This window comes from Heterocephalus glaber, unplaced genomic scaffold, assembly GCF_053883595.1.
Source record: "Heterocephalus glaber isolate CG9 unplaced genomic scaffold, H.glaber_assembly_v1.0 deba00000347, whole genome shotgun sequence".
Taxonomy (NCBI): domain Eukaryota; kingdom Metazoa; phylum Chordata; class Mammalia; order Rodentia; family Bathyergidae; genus Heterocephalus; species Heterocephalus glaber.
In genome coordinates this window covers 29,300,838-29,324,462 of record NW_028258143.1, presented here as the reverse complement: position 1 = coordinate 29,324,462, position 23,625 = coordinate 29,300,838, and the positions used below count along the sequence as shown (strand labels likewise).

The 23,625-nt window shown below is 43.4% G+C and overlaps 2 protein-coding genes across 17 annotated transcripts in view; one reads left to right on the top strand and one right to left on the bottom strand.

Moving 5' to 3' along the window:
- Myo7b (myosin VIIB) overlaps positions 1–20,944 on the bottom strand; it is a 100,433-nt gene extending 79,489 nt beyond the window's left edge. For 2 of the 7 annotated variants that reach the window (XM_087198486.1, XM_021266307.2), the window contains exons 1-2: positions 20,794–20,922; positions 11,326–11,479 (exon numbers count right to left, since the gene is read on the bottom strand). In XM_087198486.1, the coding sequence (XP_087054612.1) occupies positions 11,326–11,472 (147 nt within the window). In that variant the 5' untranslated portion in view covers positions 11,473–11,479; positions 20,794–20,922. Of the gene's footprint in view, positions 1–5,957; positions 6,181–11,325; positions 11,480–20,793 lie in introns of those variants that run through there. The other 5 variants (XM_087198501.1, XM_087198505.1, XM_087198508.1 and 2 more) reach the window with 5 other exon arrangements.
- Positions 20,945–21,095: 151 nt separating this feature from the next.
- Positions 21,096–23,625, top strand: part of Iws1 (interacts with SUPT6H, CTD assembly factor 1) — a 39,777-nt gene continuing 37,247 nt past the window's right edge. For 7 of the 10 annotated variants that reach the window (XR_002398233.2, XR_015446309.1, XR_015446310.1 and 4 more), the window contains exons 1-2: positions 21,096–21,237; positions 23,297–23,412. Coding sequence is in view for 3 of the 10 variants with exons in the window: in XM_004835958.4 (XP_004836015.1) it covers positions 21,204–21,237; positions 23,297–23,412 (150 nt within the window). In the remaining 7 variants the exon portion in view is untranslated. Of the gene's footprint in view, positions 21,238–21,288; positions 21,516–23,296; positions 23,413–23,625 lie in introns of those variants that run through there. The other 3 variants (XM_021266322.2, XM_004835961.4, XM_087198531.1) reach the window with 3 other exon arrangements.

Here is a 23,625-nt window from a genome sequence, read left to right as displayed (position 1 = left end):
CCAAAGCTGTTCAACTGGCAAGCAAGAGGAGTCTTCTCCCCAGCTCCAAAATCTACCTCTTTGCCCTATATCCTCTGCCTTGGGAAGGTTTAAGAGTCCATATCAAAGTGCAGAAAAGGCCTTGATGGAACTCTGAGCCCCACACGGCTCTTTTGAGGGAAGGCTGGTCCTCTTTCCACCTCACATAACCCAGGGCAGGTGGGGAAAGAGAAGACACAGAAGGACATGGCCTTGCTCTGGCTGCCATTGTCCTTTCCTGCTCCTGGCCTCTCCACCCCAAGTGGAAATCCGAAGTCTCCAGCTCAGTGCCTGTCTACCCTCCTCACCCCCATGGCATCCACCTCATGGCGCCCAGGGTTGGTCCTGCCAGACACAAGCATGCCCTCTCACACACCTCAGATGGCCACTCCTCTGAGCCCAGACTCCAGTGCCTTGCATTCCCCCATGGCTTGTCCCATCTTCCTGTGACCCAGAGCTGCTGGGCTCCAGAAGCCCTGTCCTCCCACTGCCCCTGCCTTTCCCTTTCTCTCTGGAGGTGTCTCTTGATCTCCCAGAGCCCCTTCTATCACTTTAATCTCCTGGTGAGTGAAAGAAATGATGGTGGCTTTGGTCTTCCTGGTGTGGCTTCCTTTTGTGTCTTTCTGGAGCACTTCTCGTCCCCTGGCCCAAACTGTGTTTCTGATGGGGACCGTGACTCATGGTACCAGAGTGGCCATGTGGCCCACACTATGGCCAGGCACAACTGCCCCTGGGATGTTCCGAGTTGGAGCAGGGGATTGGTTTTCCTCTGTAGTCTTGAAGTTTGGGAATATGATTTCAGAAGTGTTAGGGATGATGATTCAAGCTTCTTGAAAAGAGCTGGGTTGAGAGAATAAGGTTGGCGGGTGTGGAGAGAAGGAATCGAAAGACAGAAATCTTGTCTCTATTAGAGAAGAGGCAAGGAATGAGGGGTGGGGCAAGGAAAGAGAGAGGAGGGTAAAGGGGTAAAAAAGTGTGTTATATGCATACATGATATACCAAAGTGAAACCCACTAGACGGTGTAACTAACATGCACAAATTTTAAAATTACTAAACTAAAATTCAAAAGAAATCTTATCCTTGCTCTTTATCGTTTGATTGTTTAAGCTAAGTCATTTCGATTCTGTCATTGAAACCAAAGTATTCTCACTGATCTTGTGGCCCTCTATTCTCATTCAGCCTGCACACTCCCCTTGGGTACTCTTTCTCCAGGCCATTCCAGGATCCTAGCACAGCTGAGTCCCAAGCGAACACCTCCAACCCTCATTCCCTTCCCAGCCCCAGTCCCAGCAAGACCCCATTCCTCCAGACATCTCCACATATGTGCCTCCGGGGTGTCAAACTCAATGTGACCTTAGCCTTTCTTTCCTCACTCCCCAGACTTGCTTCATCCCTTCATTCTTTAGCTCAATGAATGATGGCAACTGCTGAAGAAAACACTGTCGGTCATCCTACTCCTCACATCCAAATGACCACTATGACCTGAAGATTTTGTCTAGCTTGAGACTCACCACTATATGTTATCCATAAGAAACATGCATTAAATATAAAGACACTTAGATTTAAAATAAAGATGGTTTAAAATATTATGCTAACACAAATAAAAAGAAAGCTGGAATAGCTGTATCAATTTCAGAGAGATCAGACTTCAGGGCAAAGAAAATCATGAACACTGTGTGAGCGGCAGCCCAGGAGGTCTATGGCCTGAGCCAAGTCACCACAAAGGCTGCCTTTCATCCTTCCCAGGTAAGATCAGAATAAGGACATGAAATCACAGATCTCCACTCTGCCTTCCATAATGGGCATGGGGCCTGGCTACCCTGCTGCCCAAAAGTCCATAACATGTGACAGTGAAGCTAGAGAGACTCAGCTCCCTCAGAGCCTGGCCCACTCCTCCTGGGGAAGTCAGCCATGGCAGGGCAGCCTGGTGAAGACACTCTCTCCCCCTGGTAGAGCTCTACTACCCCTCCAAGGGGAAAATGGGGGCCTGAGAACTTGGCAAAGATCCTGTTTGCCCCCTGCAACTTCACAGGATGAGCATATTTGGCCAGATTTATCCTTCCCCTGCTGCATACACACATACCTGACACTCATAACTGGGCTTGGGTGTGTTATGGATCCCTGTGGGTATGGGCTAGGCACTGGCCTGTTTGGCTTCATCTCCAGCCCACTCTTTCAGACCTGGTCAGCTGTTCCCTTACAGCCTCCTTGATGCTGCTCCCCAGTCAGAGCTAAAGTCTGTCCCTCTCTGCTCCCATTAGACCCTGTCCAACCCTGATATTTACCACACTGCATTGAAATGCTTGGCTTGCACCTCTCCAGGGAATAGCTTTTTCTTTGCGCGCGCTCTCTCTCTCCTTCTTTTTCTTTTCTTTCCTTTCCTTTCTTTCTTTGGAAAAATGTTGTTAGACTGCCCAGAGACAACTTGGAAGAAACAGCCCTCCAGCAGCCCTTCTTCATTATAGAGACAGCCCTTGAGAAACCCCCCTTCATTTGTAGGGTATCCCAAGAAACCCTGCTTCATTCTATAGATAGCCCCTGAGAAATTTCCTTCATTTTACAAAGACTCTTAGAGAAGCTTCCCCCATCCTCATAGAAACAGTAGAGATGGCTCATTCATATAGAGATAGCCCTTGAGGGACTAGCCTTCATTTCAACAAATAGCCCTTTGAGAATTCTGAATTCATTGCTACTGACAATGTCTTTTCCTCCCTTGATATCCCTTTCATGATATTTTGTTGGAGAGCTGATCTTTGCCTTGGCAACTCTTCCTAACTTGAGAACACCATTATTAGTCTTTCACTGCTTTGTTGTGCTTTAGAATACGTTTGGTGTCTTTGCCTAGAAAATATACAGGACTTTCTGGTGTGTGTTTTGTTTGCTAACTTTTCCCCAGCTGCACTGTATTTTCTTAACTTAATTTTCCTTTCATCTTAGTTTTTCATCTATTTTATTTATTTAGGTACCGGGGATCGAACTCTGGACCTTGGGCTTGTGAGGCAGGCGGTAGAATCACTGAGCTAAATCCCTAGCCCTTCATCTATGTTATTTTTGATTATGTTGCATTATAGGTATACCTGTAAGATTTCTCAAACCATTCTGTTTTGTTTGCTCTGTGAATAAGACAGGTGGTGGATGAAAGGGAATGGATAGGTACATATACTTGTGCATGCCACTCTCTTTCACTGCATTGTGGTTCCTTGTCATACCATTACCTCTGTCTTCCAAGGCCCCCACACAGAGTAGAGGCCCAGACAGGCAAATTTTCAAGCAGTAGCTCATGAATTTTAATTGCACAGCAACCTGCAAGGTAAATAATGGGGACCCATTTGACAGATGAGGAAACAGAGGCTCAGGTCCCACACTGAATAGGTGGCTGAATCAGGATCTGCATCCATGATTACTTCCAAAGTTGGTGCTTATTCTACTTTACCTCTTTCCTCAGTCTGATATGCAAGACCCTGTATGGCTGCACTGTGCAAGGTGGTAGCCACTTGCTATATGTGTCTATTTAAATCTAACTTAATTACAAGTCAGAACCTCCACTGTACTAGTCACATTTCAATAGCCATATGTAGCTAATGGTTACTGTTTTGGACAGTAAAGAATATTCCTATCACTTTGGAAGTAACTCGTATAGTTTGAATATGGTTTGTCCCCTCTGAAACTCATGTTGAAATTTAACCCCTCTATGAGGTATTAGTGGGGCAGAAACTTGGTCTGTCTCTGATGTGGACAGGTGTCACCTGGAGACAGGTGGAGCCTTTGGCAGGTGATTAGGATTAGATAAGTTCTTGAGAAGAGGGTGACTGGAGCTCACACACATGAATCCTGGCTCTTTCCATGTGGTGCCTCTGTCGGCAAGAAGGTCATCACATGAAGCCCCTTAACATTGGGCCAGAACCATGAGCCGTAATGAACTTCTTCTTTGTAACATACCCAATCTGTGATACCAGGTTATTAGCCATAGAAAATGGACTAACATAGTAATAGAGCATCTACCACCACTCCCCTACACCTGTACTTAGTTCCATTGGGCACCAACAGTGTCCAAGCTGGACTGGTCCTTTCTTTCCTCTGCATTTTGCAGACACCATTTTCTTTGCCTAAAATATCTCTTGCTCTCCTCCTCCATCATCAAGGCGACCTTTCTTTCAGAGTTCACCCAGGTGTTCCGCCTACCCACTCTCTACCACATCATGTCCTCTCCTGATTCTTGGTGTCCCGAGTTCTATGTCCACGGTGTTCACTGGCCATTTCTCCTTTGCACAATCTCATCTCACCAGCTGATGATGAAGGAGTGCAATACTCACTGCTTGATTAGATAGACAAGAGTCTAAAATGAAATTGGATTGAAAACTTGAGTTTGCTCCAGCTTGATTGCTTCTAACTATTCCATTTGTGCATGTGTCATACATGTGCAGAGTGCCTATTCTTTGTGGAGATCTGGAAATCCTGAAGAAGCCCAGGCCAGGCCCTCAGGAGCTCGTAGTCAAGTGGCCCTATGCAAGTCATCTTACCCAATTTAATCTCAGTGTCCTCCTCTGTGAAAAATACACTACCATTCCTGCTCTTTTTCCTTGAACAACTTGTTACAGAACTGAGTGAGAATGAGGAAGCAAGCTGTATACAGTGAGGAGCCTATAGCAGCAGAGGTAACAGGGAGATGTCCTGCAGAGCCCCACACTGAAAGCTGAGGGTGCAGCAGGCCCAAGACAAACACCCACGGGGTGGTCCTCTGAGAGGTGTCACCTGAGGGGCAGGCAGCAGGTGCCCAGCAGGTCCAGAGAGATGGGGAAGCCTTCCTGCCCAAAGAGCTGCTGAGCTGAAAGATTCTTAACAAGACTTTTCCAGTGGAGAGTGTTCCAGAGCCACACTCAGAGGGTTAGTTTTCTTTGAACTAAAATCCTGAGCAGAGGGCTGGGGAGTACCTCAGTGATACAGCACTTACCTAACATGCAAGGGGTCTTGGGTTCCCTTTGAAATACTTTGAGAAACAAAAATTGTAAACTCTCAAACAAAATTCAGGGGTCTTATAGACTAGAACAAATTCAAGTCCACAGTTACGAAGTGGAGCCCAAAGAGGTGGCTAATTTATAGGGAAAGGGGCCCAAGTGCCCAGTTTAGGAGGTTTGGGGTGGGGGCTACACCTGCCAGCTGCCAGTCCCTCCTGACTTCTGTCACAAACTTCCTGCTCTGTAAAATGAGGAGGGGACACACACCATGCCAGCAGCTCAAAGGAGGCAGCCTGGCTGAGCCAACAGGCCACATCTCTCTCCTCAGCCACCTCATTCCCCCAGTGACTCAGGCTGAGGAGGCTCTGAGGCCAGGAAGTCCTGTCCTGCCTCACACCAGGGCCCAGGGCTTTCAGGGGTGACAACATTCAGTTGGCCAAGGAATATGGACCAGTCAGCTAAGCCTGGGTTCCATTTCTTCCTGTGGGAACCTTAACTTTCACAGTCCTTAGGCTCTGTGTCCCTAAAATGGAGGCAATGCCACCAGAGTGTGGGAAGAATGCAGCGTGCCATTAAGTATGGCACACCTGGGGCTTGTCATCTGCACCTGGGCTGTCCTTGGCATGCCTTGATTCTGCAGTGAGACCTTCCTGTTGTGAGGTGGCTTCGGGAGGATGGGGGGCGGCCCAGCAAGACCATTCCCCTGTGCCAGCATCTGCCTGCCCATAACAGAGGGCCAAGGCAGCTTCACCGCCTCCTCCTTGACTTCCAGGGTCGGCCCGGCAGGAAGCTGATGGACAGAGTCCCCAGGCTGAAGTTTCTGGTTTCAGGGTCCTGAGAAGAGTATTTCTGTCCTCTATCCCATAGGTCTACCCCACCTTGTTTCCAGATCTGTGCCTCCTGACCGGTAATCCTACCAGGAGATGAGCCCCTCTCTCCTCCCCTCTTCCCAGCTGGAGGAGCTCATTCTGGGGTTCCCTTACCTTGTCAGGATGCGATTCTGCTGACTCCCTTTCCCTCTACTCTGAGCACCCAAAAGAGCTGGAAAAGGAGCAGTGCCAGGGCTCCAGTGTGTCATAGAGCAAGGCACGGAATAAGAGGCGGAAGGGCCTCAGGAGGAAATGGCTGAGCACTATAAGCACACGTAATTTATTACAAGGACTTTGTCCTCGATCTCCAGGCACATCCACTCCCACATGCCTGCTGCGGCCCCAGCCAGCAGGGCCTCACACAGGTTTGCTCTTCAGAGCAGCAGATGGTATTAGGGTCTGCACTCTGCAAATCTGCATCTGGCCACCAGCCAAATCCGCCCAGGGACTCAGAGTCTTTCCAGGTGTCTCAAGACTCCAGGGGAGCCGATGGCAGGAGCTCTGCTCCCAAGTATTTGAGTACTAACTGGGGACCATGGCATGAAATATATTTAGTCTTTCTCCTTGGTTCATCTCACAGAGCTCCTAAAACAATTAGATTTCCTAAGTGAGAGGAGTGGTTTTTTGTTAGTTATTCATAATCCACAATGAGCCTCTGATAACATCTGGGATTATGCTAATGAGGCGACTTGTGTTGGGGCCTCAGGAAGGGGCCAGGCACCAGAAAGGCCAGATGAGTTAGAACCTTTAGCCCTCCTTAACTTCCCGTTCAAATCTTGAACAAGATTTGATTAGCTTCCAGACAGCGGAAGTAGAGTAGGTGCCTGAAGGGCAGCGCCCAGAGAGGGTGTGGAGGCCCTGCATCCCTTTCCCCTTCCTTGCCTACAAATCTCTTTATCTGGCTATTCATCCGAATACTTTATAATAAGCTGGTAAACAAGCATTTCCCTGAGTTCTGTGACTCTGTCCTTAATGAAAACCAAGGAGGAAGGGGTAGTGGGAACTCTTGATTTGTAGCACGTCATCAGTCAGAAAGTGACAATCTGTAGCTTGCAATTAGTGTCTGAAGTAGGGTCAGTTTGGGGGGATTGAGAACCCTTAACCTGAAATCTAGCTCTAAATCCAGGTAGATAGTGTCAGAATCAAATTGAATTATAGGACACTTAGTTGGAGTCCCCTGGAAAATTGCTTGGACACCTGGTCACAGAAGATTTCTATGTTGATTAGGAAAGTAGGGGGAAAAAGTTTGTTTTTTCTTTTGCGTGTCAGGGAAACATATACAGGATGCCAGGGCAATCGGGAATAACTAGACTCCCAGGAGGATCCATGAGAACAGAGGGCTGGTTTGGCCTGGGACTTGAATTCAGGGCAATTTGGGCTCTGAGGAAATATATATACTTTTGGAAGGAAGTGCATCAGACAGTGTAACCTGGGTAGGGTCAAACTAAGGGGCAGGCAGTTGATGATTGTGCAGGCCAGAGAAGTCTGCTTATGAAGGCAAGCTGACGGTGGGTGAACGGAGATGCCTGCCCAGCCACAGCCCTTTCCTGGTGAAGAGAGGACTCTGCGGTCCTCACAATTGGCCCAATTAGAGCCAGTCAAGTTCCTTCTCTCTGACAAGACCTGCGATGAACTTGAGCCCTGCAGGCAGAGATGTGGGAAGGAACTGTCATCTTTTTGAATAGAGTTGAGACCAAGACAGGGAAGCAACAGGGACCAAGGGCCTTTTCTGGGGACAGACCAAGCTCTGCTGAGGGAGAGAAGGGAAAAGTTGTCAAGCTTCAGAGGCAGAGACCAAGAGAGCCCAGAGAGGGGCAGAGACTTTCTGCCAAAGACCCCTTTCCTGAGTGCCTCTGGGGGTAGGCCTCACAGAATCCCAGGCTCCTACCAAATGTTTCTTTGGTGGAAATGATTTAAAGGCATTTCTGTACCTTACAGTCAAACAGCCCATGACAAGGACAGGGAGTTGGGAGATGACTTTCAGAATGGTTTGGAGAAGGTTGTGTGCTCTGAGCCTTTCAGTCCCTGCTCTCCAGCCAGCCCTGCATTCCCCCACTAAACCCACACTTGGTTTTGTTACTGAACCAGCCCTACTTTGCCCATTGCACAGTTACCGCAATGACAAGTTTGGCGAAAGAGAGTTTATTGACAAGGCATCCAGTGGAAGATACAGGGGAGCAAATCCCAAATCTACCTCCTAGAGGTTGGGGTTTTGGGGTATTTATGGGATAAAAAAGTGTGGCAAAAGCTGACTGGAGGAAGGGAAAAGTGAAGTCATGGTTATTGCAAATATGTAGTTAAACTTTAAGGCTCTTCATAGGATGCATGTTCAGAAAATGGTGGTATTAGCATCATCTTAGGGTGGAGTTTTGGGCTCTCAAACATCAAAGATGTCACTCATGGGACACTTGGTCAGGCCTAAGTGAAGTGTTGGTGGTCTCAACAAAAGTGGCCTCTGGGCTCCTGGAAAACAGCTTAAGCAATCATTCTTACTATCATGACCCACATGCCAGAGGTGTTTTCTATAGCAAAGCTGATGAGGGTCTAATAGTATGTTGTTCAGCTACAGGACCTCTAACATTGATGATAAAAGCAAATAAATAAAAATAAGAGAAGTGAGTTAAAGGGTTTATTCCCTTTCTCCCCAGTTTCACTTTTGGGGCTTCATGCTTGCTGTTCATGGTTCCGCTGGTTTTGGAAAACACCATCTCACGCCTACAGGATTAGACTGTTTCTCCCATAAAGCACCCAGAGATGGCAAGCCCTTACTCTGGGACTCCAGGTGGTCCTGCACAGCCGTCTTCCACTGCCTTTAGACCAGAAAACAGCCGAGGGACCAGGGATATAGCTCAGTGCTGCCACACCTGCCTGGAAAGCACAAGGTCCTCAGTTTGATCCCTGGTACCGGGGGGAAAAAAAAAAGAAGAAGAAACCAAGCTAACAGGCACCTGTGTAAACCAAAACCAAGATATTCTTGTCCAGTGCCCGCCTTAAACAATATTTGGTAGCAATTCATTTTATAGATGTACAAACTCCTCTCTCTCGTCCAACATTAGATCACAAGACTTTAAAGACAAAGTGACAGTCTGTCATATAGGGGCTTCATCATTTGTATACCTACCCTCCCTAGATGGACACTCAGAGCCATCCAGTCCTTTGCTATCCTACATGACACTGCAACAAACAAATCTGAGCTCATAGCTTTGTTTATATTTTGTCATTTACAGAAAGATCCAGAAGGGATCTTATTAAACCAAGGGCGTGAACATATTGCTGCTAATCTTTCTTAAGCAGCATGCAAGTCCTCCTTCCCAACCTAAAGAATCCATGCAATTGGAAGGTCCTGGCCTGACTGCTGTAAGATCAGCTGGGTGCAAAGCATGACATCTGTTGGGACAGTGCTCCTGGAGCCTCAGGTTTCCATCACTGAGGGAACTCTACCCTCGAAATCAAGGGTGGCTTTCTCCCAGCCTAGTACTACATTCACAATTCTCCCCATGATGCAAATATGCTGCTAATCTCTAAAAATGTTTTTGAGCTGAGCCAAAAGGCATCCATAGAAAAACTTGTGGTTCATTACTTTCCTATTTAATGACAGAGCCCACTGTAGTGTCATCACAGCAACTCAGACAGAGTTAGCAAGCAGTTCATTGTGCCTCTAGCATCACATCATAGAGTTGTGTGCAGTCACTTGCTTCCTGGTGGTGCTATGGTACATCTTCCTATGTAACTTATACTAGCCACATTAACCATTAATACTATAAAATATCATGGCTGTTAGCATAGATCTCTGTGACTGAGGCACTCTTCAAAACATTGTAGAATTCTCCATTTCAAAAGGAGCCAGAATTTAATGAGTGTGTTCTCTGTGTTGGCCTCTTTGTATGTGCCATCTCTTCCAATCCTCATCAAATCTTGATGTGTGAGGGTGCTGATCTCATTCATAATAAGAAAGTTAAAGTCCAAAAGGTTAAAAAAAACACATTGTGGGGCACATGGCCCAAAGTGCAGAGATAAGATGAGAACAGAGGCTTTCCTGACTCCATGTCCAGCACTTATTGCACTGCATTGTATCATGCCGACCTTCAACCAAACCTAGGTCCCTCCTCTCTCTCTTCCAATGATGGAAGAAACATCCTATTTTTAAAATTTTATTTGCAATATCCTATTTTAGAGACTTTTAGAGAAGATGTTTCCCCAAATTGCTTGCTGGCCCAGCATCTAAAGGGCATCACCCTTCTTGTTTCCTTGGTCTCTGAGATGCAAGGTCAGAGGACTATCTGGGAAGAGAAGCAGAGCTAAATGCTTCCCTAGAACCACTATTATGCACAGTCCAAAAGTGTAGCTCACGAAGCACATTCTACCGAGGTAATTCAGGGTTTCTCAACATTGGCTCTGCTGACATACTGGATTGGGTTGCTCTTCCTTGCTGGGATAGGAGGAGCTATCTTAGAACTAGCTAAAAAAATCAGACCACCCAAAATAAAAGACCTGATCAAAAATATTGCATGGTTTCTCTTATATGAAAAACACACACATATACAAATAAAGAGCAAAATAAAGAGATATAAATAGGAAGTGGAGAGACATTCAAATACTTCCCCTAATTATATATTCTGTTGTTTTAAAAATATTTCAGGGGCCAGGGATTTAGCTTAGTGTTTCCACCATCTGCCTCACAAGCGCAAGGACATGAGTTTGATTCCTGGCACCAAATAAAAGAAAAAATATTTCAGTATATGCTAATTTGTTTCATTTATACTACTAGTTTATCTTAGTTCATTGAAAAGAAAGATTTATGTTATCTTTGTTTCTTTTTTTGTAAGAATCTTTTTGGTTTATGTCTCACACTCTTCAACTGCTTTGAAGATGATACACAGGATAATAACTACTGTTATTCTCTTATGTGGTTATGAAATTTTGTTTTATTTTTTCATAAAAAATAAATTAAAAGGAGGAGCTGTCTTGGGCACAGCAGGATGTTTAGCAGCATCCCTGGCCTCTACACACTACTGTGCCCCACCCATTGACAACAAAGCAAAATGTCCCCAGGCATCATTATACCAAATGTCTCTTGGGTAACAAGGACATCTCAAAGGCCAGAACAGTGGTGCACACCAGTAGTCTCAGGTATTTGGAAAGCTGAGGCAACAGGATTGCCAATTTGAGATCATCTTAGGCAACTTAGCAAAATAAAAAGGGTTGGGGATGTAGCTCAGCTCCCCCTGGGTTAAATCACCACTACTGGGGGGGAAAAGATTGTTTTTAGGTGGGAACTTACGTATATATCATAGGCCTGGCTGCAATGAAGGATGAAGGCTGGGAAAAAGAGAAGGCCAGCAAGGGCCAGGACAAATACCCTCCTGGAAGAGGTGACCCTGCCCTTGGCTTCCCTTGAATGGCAGGAAGATATATGCAGAGGGAGGACGTGAGGGAGGGAGTTTTGACCTGTGCTTCTTAGAGAAACTTGGTTCCAACATACCAAGAAATGACTCCACCCTCCTGGATCAGCAGAGATAGGTGCTCCTATGCCAGGCAGACCTGGGATCCAAAGTCCTTCTGGGCCAGGTAGTATCCACAACTTCAGACCAGCAGGAAAAGACTCATCATTGATGGTGTTTATTGCCATGAAACTTCTGAGGAAGCCATCCAGATTTGTCCAAGGCAGCAGGAGAGGGAAAAGAGGGGCATAGAATAAAAGGGTCATATTCTCCTCCTCTCCAGAGATCTCTGGGCAATCCAGTGCATAGCTCTGTCTTAGGCCCTGGAATTTCAACTTAGGCCACTGGTCATAAACAAGGGCTCTCTGCCTCACAACCAGGGTCAATGGCATCTTAGTGACTAATCTTTTTTTTTTTTTTGTGGCAGAAAAAAAAGTCAGTTTATTGGTGCCCTGGGAATTTTTTTTTTTGTATTAAATTCTTTTATTGGTACATTGTAGGTATACAACACAATTACATTTCTCATTGGGAATTGTACCTTTACGTAATGCATCTTGGTTCTTATTTTTTCCCCATTCCTAGACCTCCCTTCACGCTCTCCACCCTTCCCTATTTACAAAGCTTAGTGACTAATCTTATTGCCCTGAGGAGACTGAGTACTGGGAGGGAAATTTGGTCACGTGACAACTCAATAAACTAGCTAAATGATGCTCATGATTCTGATGATAACAGTCACCCAGCTCTTGGAAGCGGTTGAAGGTGAGGAGCTTAGGCTCATTGGTAAGGCTTCATTTCTGGAAAAAGAAGTACTCCCCTGCCTGAAGTGCTCCATGTGCACTAAGGTCAATTTCCTTTGCCTCCTGTTTCTACAGCTGGAATATTCTTCCCAGCCTCACTCAAAGTTAGGAGTAGCCATGGAATGAGGATAAGTGATACACTTCTTGGTCTGTTTTCTGTTGATAAAACTGAATACTTGAGACTGGGTAATTATAAAGGAAAGAAGTTGGAAGAAAAGGTCCAAAGGGGAAGGGGTGGTGGGAGGGGAAGGGGAAAGGAAAGAAGGGAAAGGAAAAATTATGAGAAAAGAAAAAAAAGGAAACAAAGTCTATGTAAATAGGGAAGGGTGAAGGGGGTGAAGGGCACACAGGTAATGGGGAAAAAAATAAGAACCAAGATACATCATGTACAGGTATAAGCACCCAATGATAAATGTAAACATATTGTATACCTAAAATGTACCAATAAAAAAATTTAAGGAAAAAAGAATAAAGAAGCTTATCTTGGCTCACAGATCTGGGGAGTGGGCAGTTGAAGGGCACAGCAGTGATGTCTGGCAAGGACTTCATGTCATGATGGAAGGCAAAAGTGTGGACAAGCACATGCAGAAGAGACAGACCACGGGGATAGCCTTGCCTCATAACAACCTGTTGTGGTGGGAAGGTGTCAATTCCTTTTATGAACTTAATTATTTCTCTCTTTTTTTTTGAACCTAATTATCTCTTAAAGGCCCCATCTGCCAATACTACCACAAAGGCAATTAAAATGTCAACATGGGTTTCAGAGGGGACAAATCATATTCAAAACAGAGCAACTATACATCCAGGCTAGGCCATTAAAACCTTTTGTGTCATCCTGCACTCTCTCTTCCCACCTACTGGTGGCCTGTAGAGCACCCAGTAGTGGATTCTGAACCCCAGGGGAATGGTAGAGACATGGAATTGAAAGAGCTAGACCCTTGACTGACTGCAGGGAGCAGAGTGCTTCCTCCACCCTTCCATTGACGCTCCTGCCTATTGATAAGAAAGAAAGTGTGCCAAACCACCAAAACTTGTTGTTGTATTTGTAATAATATGGCAGGTAGTTAGCCTATTGTGATTAAAATATGTGTTAGGTTTCCATTGCTGTGACAAAATACTTGAGAATATCAATTTAAGGGCTGGGGATGTAGCTCAGTGGTGCCACACCTGCCTGGCAAGTGCAAAGTCCTGAGTTCAATCCCCGGTATCAGAAAAAAAAAAAAAAGGAAAAATAAAAGAAAATCAACTTAAAATGAAATGAGGAAAGATTTATTTTGGCTTATGGATTCAGAGGGTTCAGTCCATGGTTGCTTGGGCTGTTTGCTTTTATACCTGTGGCAAGGCAGAAACAGAAAGTGTGGTAGAGGAAAGCTTCTCAACCCAAGGGAGGCAGGATCCAGAAAGAGAGAACTTGCTTCTATAACAAAATCCTTCCACCCAAGTCCTTTAAACTATAGTCTGTAAATGGATTAATCCACTCACTGGGTCGGAGCCCTCATAAACCAATCTCCTCCCAAAGACACCACCTTGAACACTGCTGCACTGGAGACCAATCCTTCAATACAAGAGCCTTTGGGGGAACATCTCAGAGCCAAACCGTAACAGAACAGGATCCCTCTTCCATTCAACCATGCCTTGTTCTTTAAATACCACTCGAACAGCCTTTCTCAGGAAGTCAGTCCTGACTCTACAGATGATTCTAGCCTCACACTCCTTCTAATTTCCATGGCTTTTATCAACCACATCACATAATTCACTTCTTAACATGTATTTTTTCCTGGTAGATTGTAAATTTCCTAAAAACAGGAAATCCTCTGGCTTGAATGTTGTTTGTCTCCCAAAGGGTTAATGAGCTGGAGGCTTGGTCTCAGAATCATGGTGTCGGGGGAACCCACTTTCCAGTCCCCCTTCTGTCTCTCTAGACAGAAGCTATCTTTCTTTCAATAAATTTTTCCTACTCTTAACCTCTGTTCTTCCTAGAATTCATTCTTCGATTTTAGACAACAAGAACTCCAGTTTCAGATATCTAGTAGGTGTGTGAGTTACATCTATTTCCCCTATATCAGTCTGAATAAGGAACAGAAAGACTCTGTTGAGGACCTTTGTTACCTCTGCTACCTGTGTGCACTTGTTTCTCCTCTGCGATGCTTGTTTGCCATCTTTCCCTTGGAGCCAGCCAACTGTGGAAACTGAAACTTCTACAAACTGTGAGGATGGTGGTGTTGAAGAGGTGGAATCCTTAAGAGGTGGGGCCTAGTGAGATGTTGTTAGGTCACTGTACAAGCCACCAAAATTTGTTGTTACTGTCACAGGACCCTGCTTAGTTCTCATGAGAGGCTGTTTTAGAACAGCAGGACCCCACCTCGCACCCTCTGGCCTCCTGTCTCACTATGTCATCTCTCATGCTTGCTTCATCATGCCATCCGTCACAAGGCTTGCCAGTGCCCAGTGGACACCAGCACCATGCCCTTGAACATCCAAAACTGAGCTAAATAGAACTCTTTTTCTTCATAAAGTATTCAGTCTTAGGAATATGGCAACAAAAAACAGACTAATGTAGGAATCATGTGTTAGATTCTTTTGTGACTTCACAGTAATAAATAACAATAATGCTAACATATATCTTATGTCCTGTGAATCATTGTTTATACATAGTAATTGCCAATAATCCTTATAACAACTCCATGAGACAAGTGGTACTTTATTCCCAACTTATGGATAAGGAAGGGAAGCACAAAGAGGTTTAAAAAAACTTGCTCAAAGTCATACACCTAGTAAGTAACAGAGACAGAATTCAAACCCGTAAACTTGAGTAACAAATGAGCATCCAGTAATTATGTCAACTTAACCACAGTTACTTCAGGAACTGATTATCAGCTTGTAGGTCCAGTGTAACCTCAGACCCTTTGCAGTCAGGAACCAGTATTGCCCATCTCATTCCCTCTAGTATGTGAGAACCAGAAACAGAGAAGCTGCCACCCATGGTGCAGGCCAGCTGGAAGCCAAGAGGGCAAGGCAGGGTAGGCAGGGCAGGGCAGGAAAAGAAAGGATTTGCTCTTGGTGCTGGTATGTATTTACCATCCAGTGCAGTGGAAAGTGTCAAACTGTCCACAAAAATTCTCTGCTTCTTAAAAGTAGTATGAATAATTTTTATTTCTGCATAATCTCTCAAAGCCGATTATAACCCCACTGTTATTTCTAAATTTTTTCTTAATTATCTTCCCATATAATTAAGCTCCTGTGAAACCTAGCCCTCAAAACCATCTTCAAATAGACTGTTGGAGCCAAAAGGTCATTTAGGGCCTCAACGTTACCTACTGTGGAACTCCCTCTCTGACCTGTCAGTCAGTCATATCCCCAGAGACTGTTTGCTGAGCCTGTTCCTCTTCAAACCATTGTGGGTAGCAGAAGGAGACCGGGGAGATACACAGTAGGTCTTCTCACTTTGGAGTTCACATGAACAGGGCTCCTGGGAAGAATTTCTCAGGGAATCCTGGAAAATTTAATCAGACAATTCCACATCTCTTGTGGGCTTGGCTTAGTGATTCATTTCCGAAGAATCAAGTTTGGAAAGAGAAAGGTAGTAACTTTATCTTGCTGAAAACTAGAAGATATTATTAAGTGACTAACGAAGTGTTATAGGATGAATGTGTCCTTTCCCCAACTTATATATTAAAACCCTCACCTCCAGGGCCTCAGAATGTGAGTGTATTTGGAGATAAGACATCTAAAGAGGTGGTTAAGGTCAAATGAGGTTAGGAGAGTGGGCCCTAATTCAATCTTATAAGAAGAGATTAGGACACAAACACCAGAGGGAAGACCCAGTGAGGACACAGGGAGAAGATGGCCCTCTACACACCACAGAGAGAGCCCTCAGAAGAAGCCAGCCTTCTCACATATTGATCTTAGACTTCTAGTCTCCAGAAATAATGTGAAGAAATAAATTTCTGTCATGAAGGTAAACAGAGTGTGATATTTCTTGTGATAGCACTAGCAGACCAACACACCAAATGATCAAGTTTAACATCACCTATGATGTCATTATGAAAAAAAAGAAGTTTGATAAACTTTTGTAGACTAGAGAAGACTAAGGAGACGTGATGATTAAATGCAATGTTTTATCCTAGAAAGGATCCTGAGACAGAAGAAAGATGCTAATAAAAAACTGCTGAAATCTAAATTAATCTAGAGTTATACTACTAGTATACACCAATGTTGGTTTCTTAACTTTGACAAATGTAATATAATGAAAAATGGTAGTGTAAGAAGTTAATGTTGAAGGTGACTTGATGAGGAATATACAGAAACCTGAAATTTCAGTAGATTTTCTGTAAATCTAAAATTTCTCCAAAATAAAAAGTGTATTGAAGAATCTACCTGGACACAGTGGCTCACATCTGTAATCCCAGACATCTGGGAGGCCAATGTAGGACAATCATTTGATCTCAGGAATTAATGGGCAGCATCAGGAGACCCCCCATCTCAAAAACAAAAAGCAACAAACAAAACCCCCAAAGAATCCATTTGAGCTGCTATGTACAATTCCTTTGAGTTCACAGGACTACCAATCATTGGTTCACAGAATAACTGTTTAACTTTTTGAGGAATCACCAAACTGGTTTCACAGTGTTTGAGTCATTTAACATTTCACCAACAAATGTATGAAGATCCAGTTAGTTTCTATTATTTTACTATGGCTATTGCAGTTGATATGAAGTGGTATCCCATTGTGGTTTTGATGTGTACATCCCTAATGACTAATGAAGATGAACATCTTTTCATATGCTTATTAGCCATTTGTTCATCTTCTTTGAGAAATGTCTATTGAGTTATTTTGCCCATTTCCTAATTGGGTTATCTTCTTGTTATTGAGATTTAGGAGCTCTTCATATATTCTAGATATTAAACCCTTATCAGATATATAATTTACATAACTACTCTCCCATTCTGGGAGTTGTTTCATTACTTTCTTGATAGCTGTTCTTTGATGTGCAGAAGTTTTTATTTCTATAAGTTTCAATTTATTTATTTATTTTTCTTTTGTTGCCCACACTTTCAGTGTCATGTTTAAGAAACCATTAGAGGCCTGAGTATGGTGGTGCATGCCTGTAATCCCAGCACTGGGGAGGCTGACGCAGGAGGATTGCTGTGAGTTCAAGGGCAGCCTCAGCTACACATAGCCAGGGCAACATGGCAAGACCCTGTTTAAAAAAAAAAAAAGGAACCACTGCAAATTTCAAGGTCATGCAGATACACATCTATGTTATCTTCTTAGAGTTTTATAGTTTCAACTCCTAAATTTAGGTCTTTGATCCATTATTAGCTAATATTTGTATATAGTATAAGATAAGGGTCCAAGTTTATTCTTTTCCATGTAGATATCCAGTTTTCCTGGCATCATTTGTTGATGTAACTGCTCTTTCCCTCATCAAATGGTATTGCTACCTTTGTCAAAAATCAGTGGATTAAATATGTAGGGATTTATTTCAGGGCTTTTAATTCTATTCCACTGGTCTATATGTCTATCCTTATACAAACACCACACTTTTTTTTTTTCATTAGTAAACTTTGAAATCAGGAAGTATGAGTCCTCCAATATTGTTCTCTTTTTTTTTGGTACTGGGGATTGAACTCAAGACCTTGTGCTTTCGAGGCAGGGGGTGGAGCCACTGAGCTAAATACCCAGCCCTCCAATATTGTTCTTATTCAAGACAGTTTTAGCTATTCAGAAGCTCCTTGAACTTACATGTAAATTTCAGTATGTGTTTTTTTATTCCTGTAAAAAGATGCCCATTGATATTTAGATAGAGATTGCATTTAAACTATCGGTCACTTTGTGATTGAAACTGTAGATCATCTTAATAATATTAAGTGTTGCAATCCATGAGCACAAGGTATTTTTTTTTAATCTATATCTTCTTTCATTTCTCTTAGCAGTTTTGTAGTTTTCAGTGCACATCCCCTTGGTTAAATTTCCTAAGTATAGTATTATTTTGGACATTATTGTAAATGGGGTTGTTATCATTCTTTTCTGAGCAGTTTGCTCATTATTATTATTGTATAGAAATACAACAGATTTTTATATATTAATTTTTATATCCTGAAATTCTACTGGTCTTAGCACTATTATTCACAGTAGTCAAAAGGCATAAACTATCCAATTGTCTATCAACAGATGAATGAGGGCTGGGGATTTAACTCAGTGGTTTCGGCGCCTGCCTTACAAGTGCAAGGTCCCGAGTTCAATTCCCGGTACCCACAAACCAATAAAAATCACAATACCCAGAACTACATCTAACGCATTGTGAGTGTCCAATATATAACTTAAAAAAAAAACAGATGAATGAATGTATCTGATGGAATATTATTCACAAAAATGAATGAAACCTTGGGCCGGGGATTTAGCTCAGTGGTTCTGCCAACTGCCTCACAAGTGCAAGGACCTGAGTTCGATCCTCAGTACAAAAAAAAAAAAATGAATGAAACCTTGATAGTTACTACGATGTGGAAGAACCTTGAAAATATGCTAAGTGAAATAAGCCAGTCACAAAAGGACAAATATTGCATGCTTCCACTTATGAGAAATCTCTAAAATAGGCAAATTCATTGAGAAAGAAAGTAAAAGTTACTCAGGGCTATGGCAAAAAGGAAAAGGAGAGTATTACTTACTGGATATAGAGTTTCTGTTTATACTGATGGAAATTTTTGAAAACAGACAGTGGTGATGATTACATAATACTGTGAATGTAATAAATGATGTGTAACTGTACACTTAAAATAGTTAAAATGGTAAATTCTGTGAATATATATATTCACAATAAATAATAGTTTAGAAAAAAAAGCTGGGAAGAACACAGGGTTCAATCATGGTCCCAAAGCTTAATCTATACTATTGTTTACTATGAAGTGCCTGTAATCCCAGCACTTGGAAAGCTGAGGCAGGAGGATCACTGTGAGTTTGAGGCTAGCCTTGGCTATATAGTGAGTTCAAGGACAGCCTGAATTACATAGTGTCTCCAAAAATCAAAATAAATAAATAAATATGAAGTATTTTCTCCAAAGACTCATGTACAATATTGAGGGCTTAATCCTTAATGCAGCAGTGTTCAGAGGTGGGGCCTAGAGGTGACTGGATCATGAAGGTACTGACTTCATCAATAGATCCATGATGAGTTCACAGTAGAATGGGTTATTAGGAGGCAGGACCTTATTGGAAGAAGTGGGTCACTGGGGTCCCCAGCCTATCCCCTCTGGCTATTTGCCTCTCTCTCTCCTCTCTTCTCTGTCTCTGTCTCTTTCTGTGGGCTGCTATGAGGTGAGCAGCTTTCCTCTGCCATGCCTTGGTGCCATGATATTTCTTTTTGTTGTTGTTGTTGTTGTTGTTTTGTTTTGGATACCGGGTCTCAGTATGCAGTTCAGGCTGGCCTTGAACTCATTATGTAGCCCAGGCTGCCTCAAAATCTTGGCGATCCTCCTGCCTCAGCCTCTTGAGAGCTGGGATTACAGGTGTATGCCACCATGTCTGGCTTTACTGCCATGATATTTCTACTGCACCTCACTCCTAAAAGCAACAGAATCAGCTGATCATGGGATGAAACCAAAATAAAATTTGACTTCCTTTAAGTTGATATTTTCAGGTATTTTGGTACCACAGTGCAAAGCTGGCTATCATAATTCCTGTAAAACATACGTGTGGTCTCTGCTCCTATGCTTAGTGATGTAGAACTCACCACCAACCAAAACTAAACTAAACTAAAACAAAACAAAAACAAAGAATCCTTATCTACCCATATAGATGTACACACATACATAAGTGTGGCTAGAAATAGAGCTTTTCTTAGACTGGGCACACATCCATATTTACTGTACTGCTGCTTACATTGTCTGAGCTAGGAGATGTATCCTCATCTTGGCCAATGGGTGGCTTCCATATTTTGGGTAACTGAAGACTGCCACTTCTAAAGTTTTAAAACTGTGGGCTCTAAACTATTAGTGAGTTGAGGCGTTAACGTGGTATGCTATGACTTTATTAGAGTTGTCCAAAGAGAAAAGCAGTAGGATAGTAGGATGGATGGATGGATGGATGGATGGATGGACAGGCAGACAGACAAGATAGATGGCAGGGGATTTACTAGCAGAATTGGATCACAAGATTATGGAGGCTGACAAATCTGCAGCTTGCGATACTGAGATGCTAGTAGAAGGCTCAGTCTAAGTCTGAAGATCTAAAGTAGGGAAGATGGTGGTATAATTCTGTCTAATACCAAAACCCTGGTCAAGTTGACAGCTAAAATAAACTATCACAATAACAAAATTAAATAGAACCAAACAGAAAATATCATTTGGGGCAAAAGTATTATGTATGATAAAAGAAGTAAACGCTTCTCACTCATTTGTCTCTTTTTCCTTTTCTTCAATAATCAATACTTTGTTCTTATAAACTAATGCATCGTAGCGCCGCAGGCTCTGAACTACAAGTCCCAGCACGTGACGCGCCACTTCCTCCACGAACCTGGGGCGGGAATCAAGAGCCTAGCTGCAGGATGGGAATGATAGTTTATTTGGCTGATGTAAGGTATAATTTTGACAGGTCTTCATTTTTCGGAACAGTAACTCAAATACTCCTCAATGAAAGTGTAGACGCAGACGTAAGCAAGTAACATCCTTTCCACGGAAAACAGACAAAGCTTCTGGAGAGGAAGTTAAACTTACCCGAAACCAGAACTCCCGCTCAGTTTTCCCAGTAGTCTCCATTTCGGCCGCGCCTTGCCTCGTTACTGTCGCGTCTTCTCATTGGCCGATTTGACGCACGACAGCGCCTGCGCACTGCATCCCTTTGAGGGTCGTGAGTAGACGCCATTTTGGCCCCAGCGGTGCTTCTCGGAAGTAGAGCCTTGACCCGCACGCCTGCCGGCTTCTCGGTACGGCCCTTTCTGCGCCGGCTTCCGGTCGAAGCTTTCAGCCCTGCAGCCGCTCTTTTTTTATTCTCCTTTTTCTCCGAACTCTCCGATTAGGTGGGAGCCTCGGAGCACTGAGCCGCGCCATCGGAGGTCACAACACTTGAAAGGAGGTGACGGGGGCGGCGCGGAGTGCGGACACTCCCCGCGGAGAGCCCGCCTGCAATGGACTCTGAGTACTACAGCGGCGACCAGTCAGGTGGGCAGGGGCCGGGACGTGGCAGGGGGCAGAGCGGTTCCCGGCGGGAGGGGAGGGAGAGATCCGCAGACCCTTCCTCCTGGACCTGTCCCGAAGGGGACAGCGGGGCGGAGCGGGACGCACCTAGCAAGCAACCAGCCGCGGCCTCGGGGTAGAACTTTGGAGAAGGGAGTTAGAGGGAAAGCGGTCTTCGGAACTGGCGAAGTTTTGCTGAAATAGGGGAGCCACTTCCACAAATGAAGCACCTACTACGGTACTGTGGAACACTGCTAGGGAAGGTACGTCTTTCTGGTTGAAGGGGTTTTTTGAGATGAGTTTATCGAGAATCCAAAGAAATGTTCACTAGGGGTCAGGGATCCTTCCTAGACTTTTCACTCGATTTAGGGCTAGTTTAATTTCTTCTGCAGTGCTGGCTCCCCAGCGAGAACATTCATCACCCTTGTTTGAGTTGCATAAATATTTTAGAGTAAGGCTATTGGCGATTGTTGTGCTTTTCCTTCACTTGGAGATCTTTCTTTTTCCTCCTCACTTACGTTTGGTCTTCCTTGTTTATTCAGGTACACACACTGGGGCCCACTCTGCTAACACTGTGCCAGGCACCCAGAACACAAAGACTCACAGGACAGGACGTAGTGGGAAGACATAGGTTGTTTGCTTTCCCTTCGTATCCTTCCATTTGGGTGTTCTATATCAAAGTGCTTAAGTAGTTGGTTAAGCCTTAACATGTTACTGCTTTTTTTTTTTTTTAAGATGTTATTGCTTTGAGTTCATCTCCATTCCTTATTATGACAGCAAATAAAAATGACCGCAAATGCCTTTCAGTAGTGTACTGCTGTTTTGCTTAAAGCTTTTTGTAATGTTTTCAGAAGTTTTTTCAATTCATTTGTGTTTTTAAATTTTTTTTTTTTCTTTTTTTGGTACCAAGGATCGAACTCGGGACCTTAAGCTTTCGAGGCAGGCAGCGGAACCACTGAGCTAAATCCCCGGCCCTTAAATTACTTTTTATTTTTTATTTTTTTGGTACCGGGGATCGAACTCGGGACCTTGTGCTTGTGAGGCAGGCGACAGAACCACTGAGCTAAATCTCCGGCCCCCTTAAATTACTTTAAAAAAAATAATTATGTGTAATATAGTTCATAGGTTAAGAGGTAACAAAGTTGAAGTAAAATATTTTTGTTAAATATCTCACCAAATCTTCCTATAGCCTTAAACAGCCCTAAATCCTAGTTTTTAGTTCATATTTTTAAAGCATTGGTTAAAGTGAGGTAGCAATTCATATTTACAGCTCATTTTGTAATAGTGTATGCTTTACTTAAATAAATTTTCACTTTCCAGACTGGAGTTATTGCACTCTTCATGCATAAACAGTGTATCATGTGTCAGGCAGTGTTCTAGGCTCCAAGGATTGGACAGTAAAGTGAAAGACCCACCTGAAATAAAATAATTTGAAAAATCATGTAATGCATTAGAAGGTGGTAAGTGCTGTAGAAAGACGTTTTTAGCATAAAAATTGAAATAATTGAGCAACACACTATTATTTAGAAGTTACTAACTTGGTTTTTAGTGATAGTCTTTATTTTTTTGAGACAAGTTCTTTCTCTGTGGTCCAGGCTGACCCTGAACTCATTATGTAGCCCAGGCTGGTCTTGAACTTGTGTCAATCCTCCTATCCGAGCCTCCTGAGTGCTGGGATTACAGGCATTTGCCACCACATCCAACTTTAGTGATTTTCTAAAGGTTCATAATTCCTCAAGTATTTTTGCTACCACTTATGACACATTATGTGTTAGTAATTGTTGGAATTTGTATGAATATTGTTTTGTTCAGAATATTAGTATCATTACTTATACTTTTGTCAGCGGTAACTTTTGCTCTGATACGCTTTTTTTTTTTGGTATCGGGGATCGAACTCAGGACCTTGCACTTTCGAGGCAGGTGGTGGCACCACTGAGCTAAATCCCAAGCCCTGCTCTGATATTCTTGATTCATTGTGTTCATTTCACCTGTAGATGTCATCCACCTTTGTTTTTTTTTGTTTTTTTTGTTTTTTTTGAAGCAGATGATGGTGGTGCTACCCCAGTACAGGATGAACGGGATTCAGGGTCAGACGGTGAGGATGATATCAATGAGCAGCATTCCGGATCCGACACTGGAAGCTTAGAACGGCATTCAGAGGTATTGGCTAAGCAACATCTTTGAGGAAGCTTTTCCCTTATGTCTCTATAAGGTGTCTTTCATTTAGGGGTTGTAGAGTCCCTACCACAGGGTTTAGGTTTTAATCTTTGATAGTAAAGGAAGTAGAAATAAATAGTAATAGAAAACTGCTCTTAAAAGAAATGGGATGTTCTTGTTACTGATATATTCACAGGTAAATAAGTTCCGATTGGG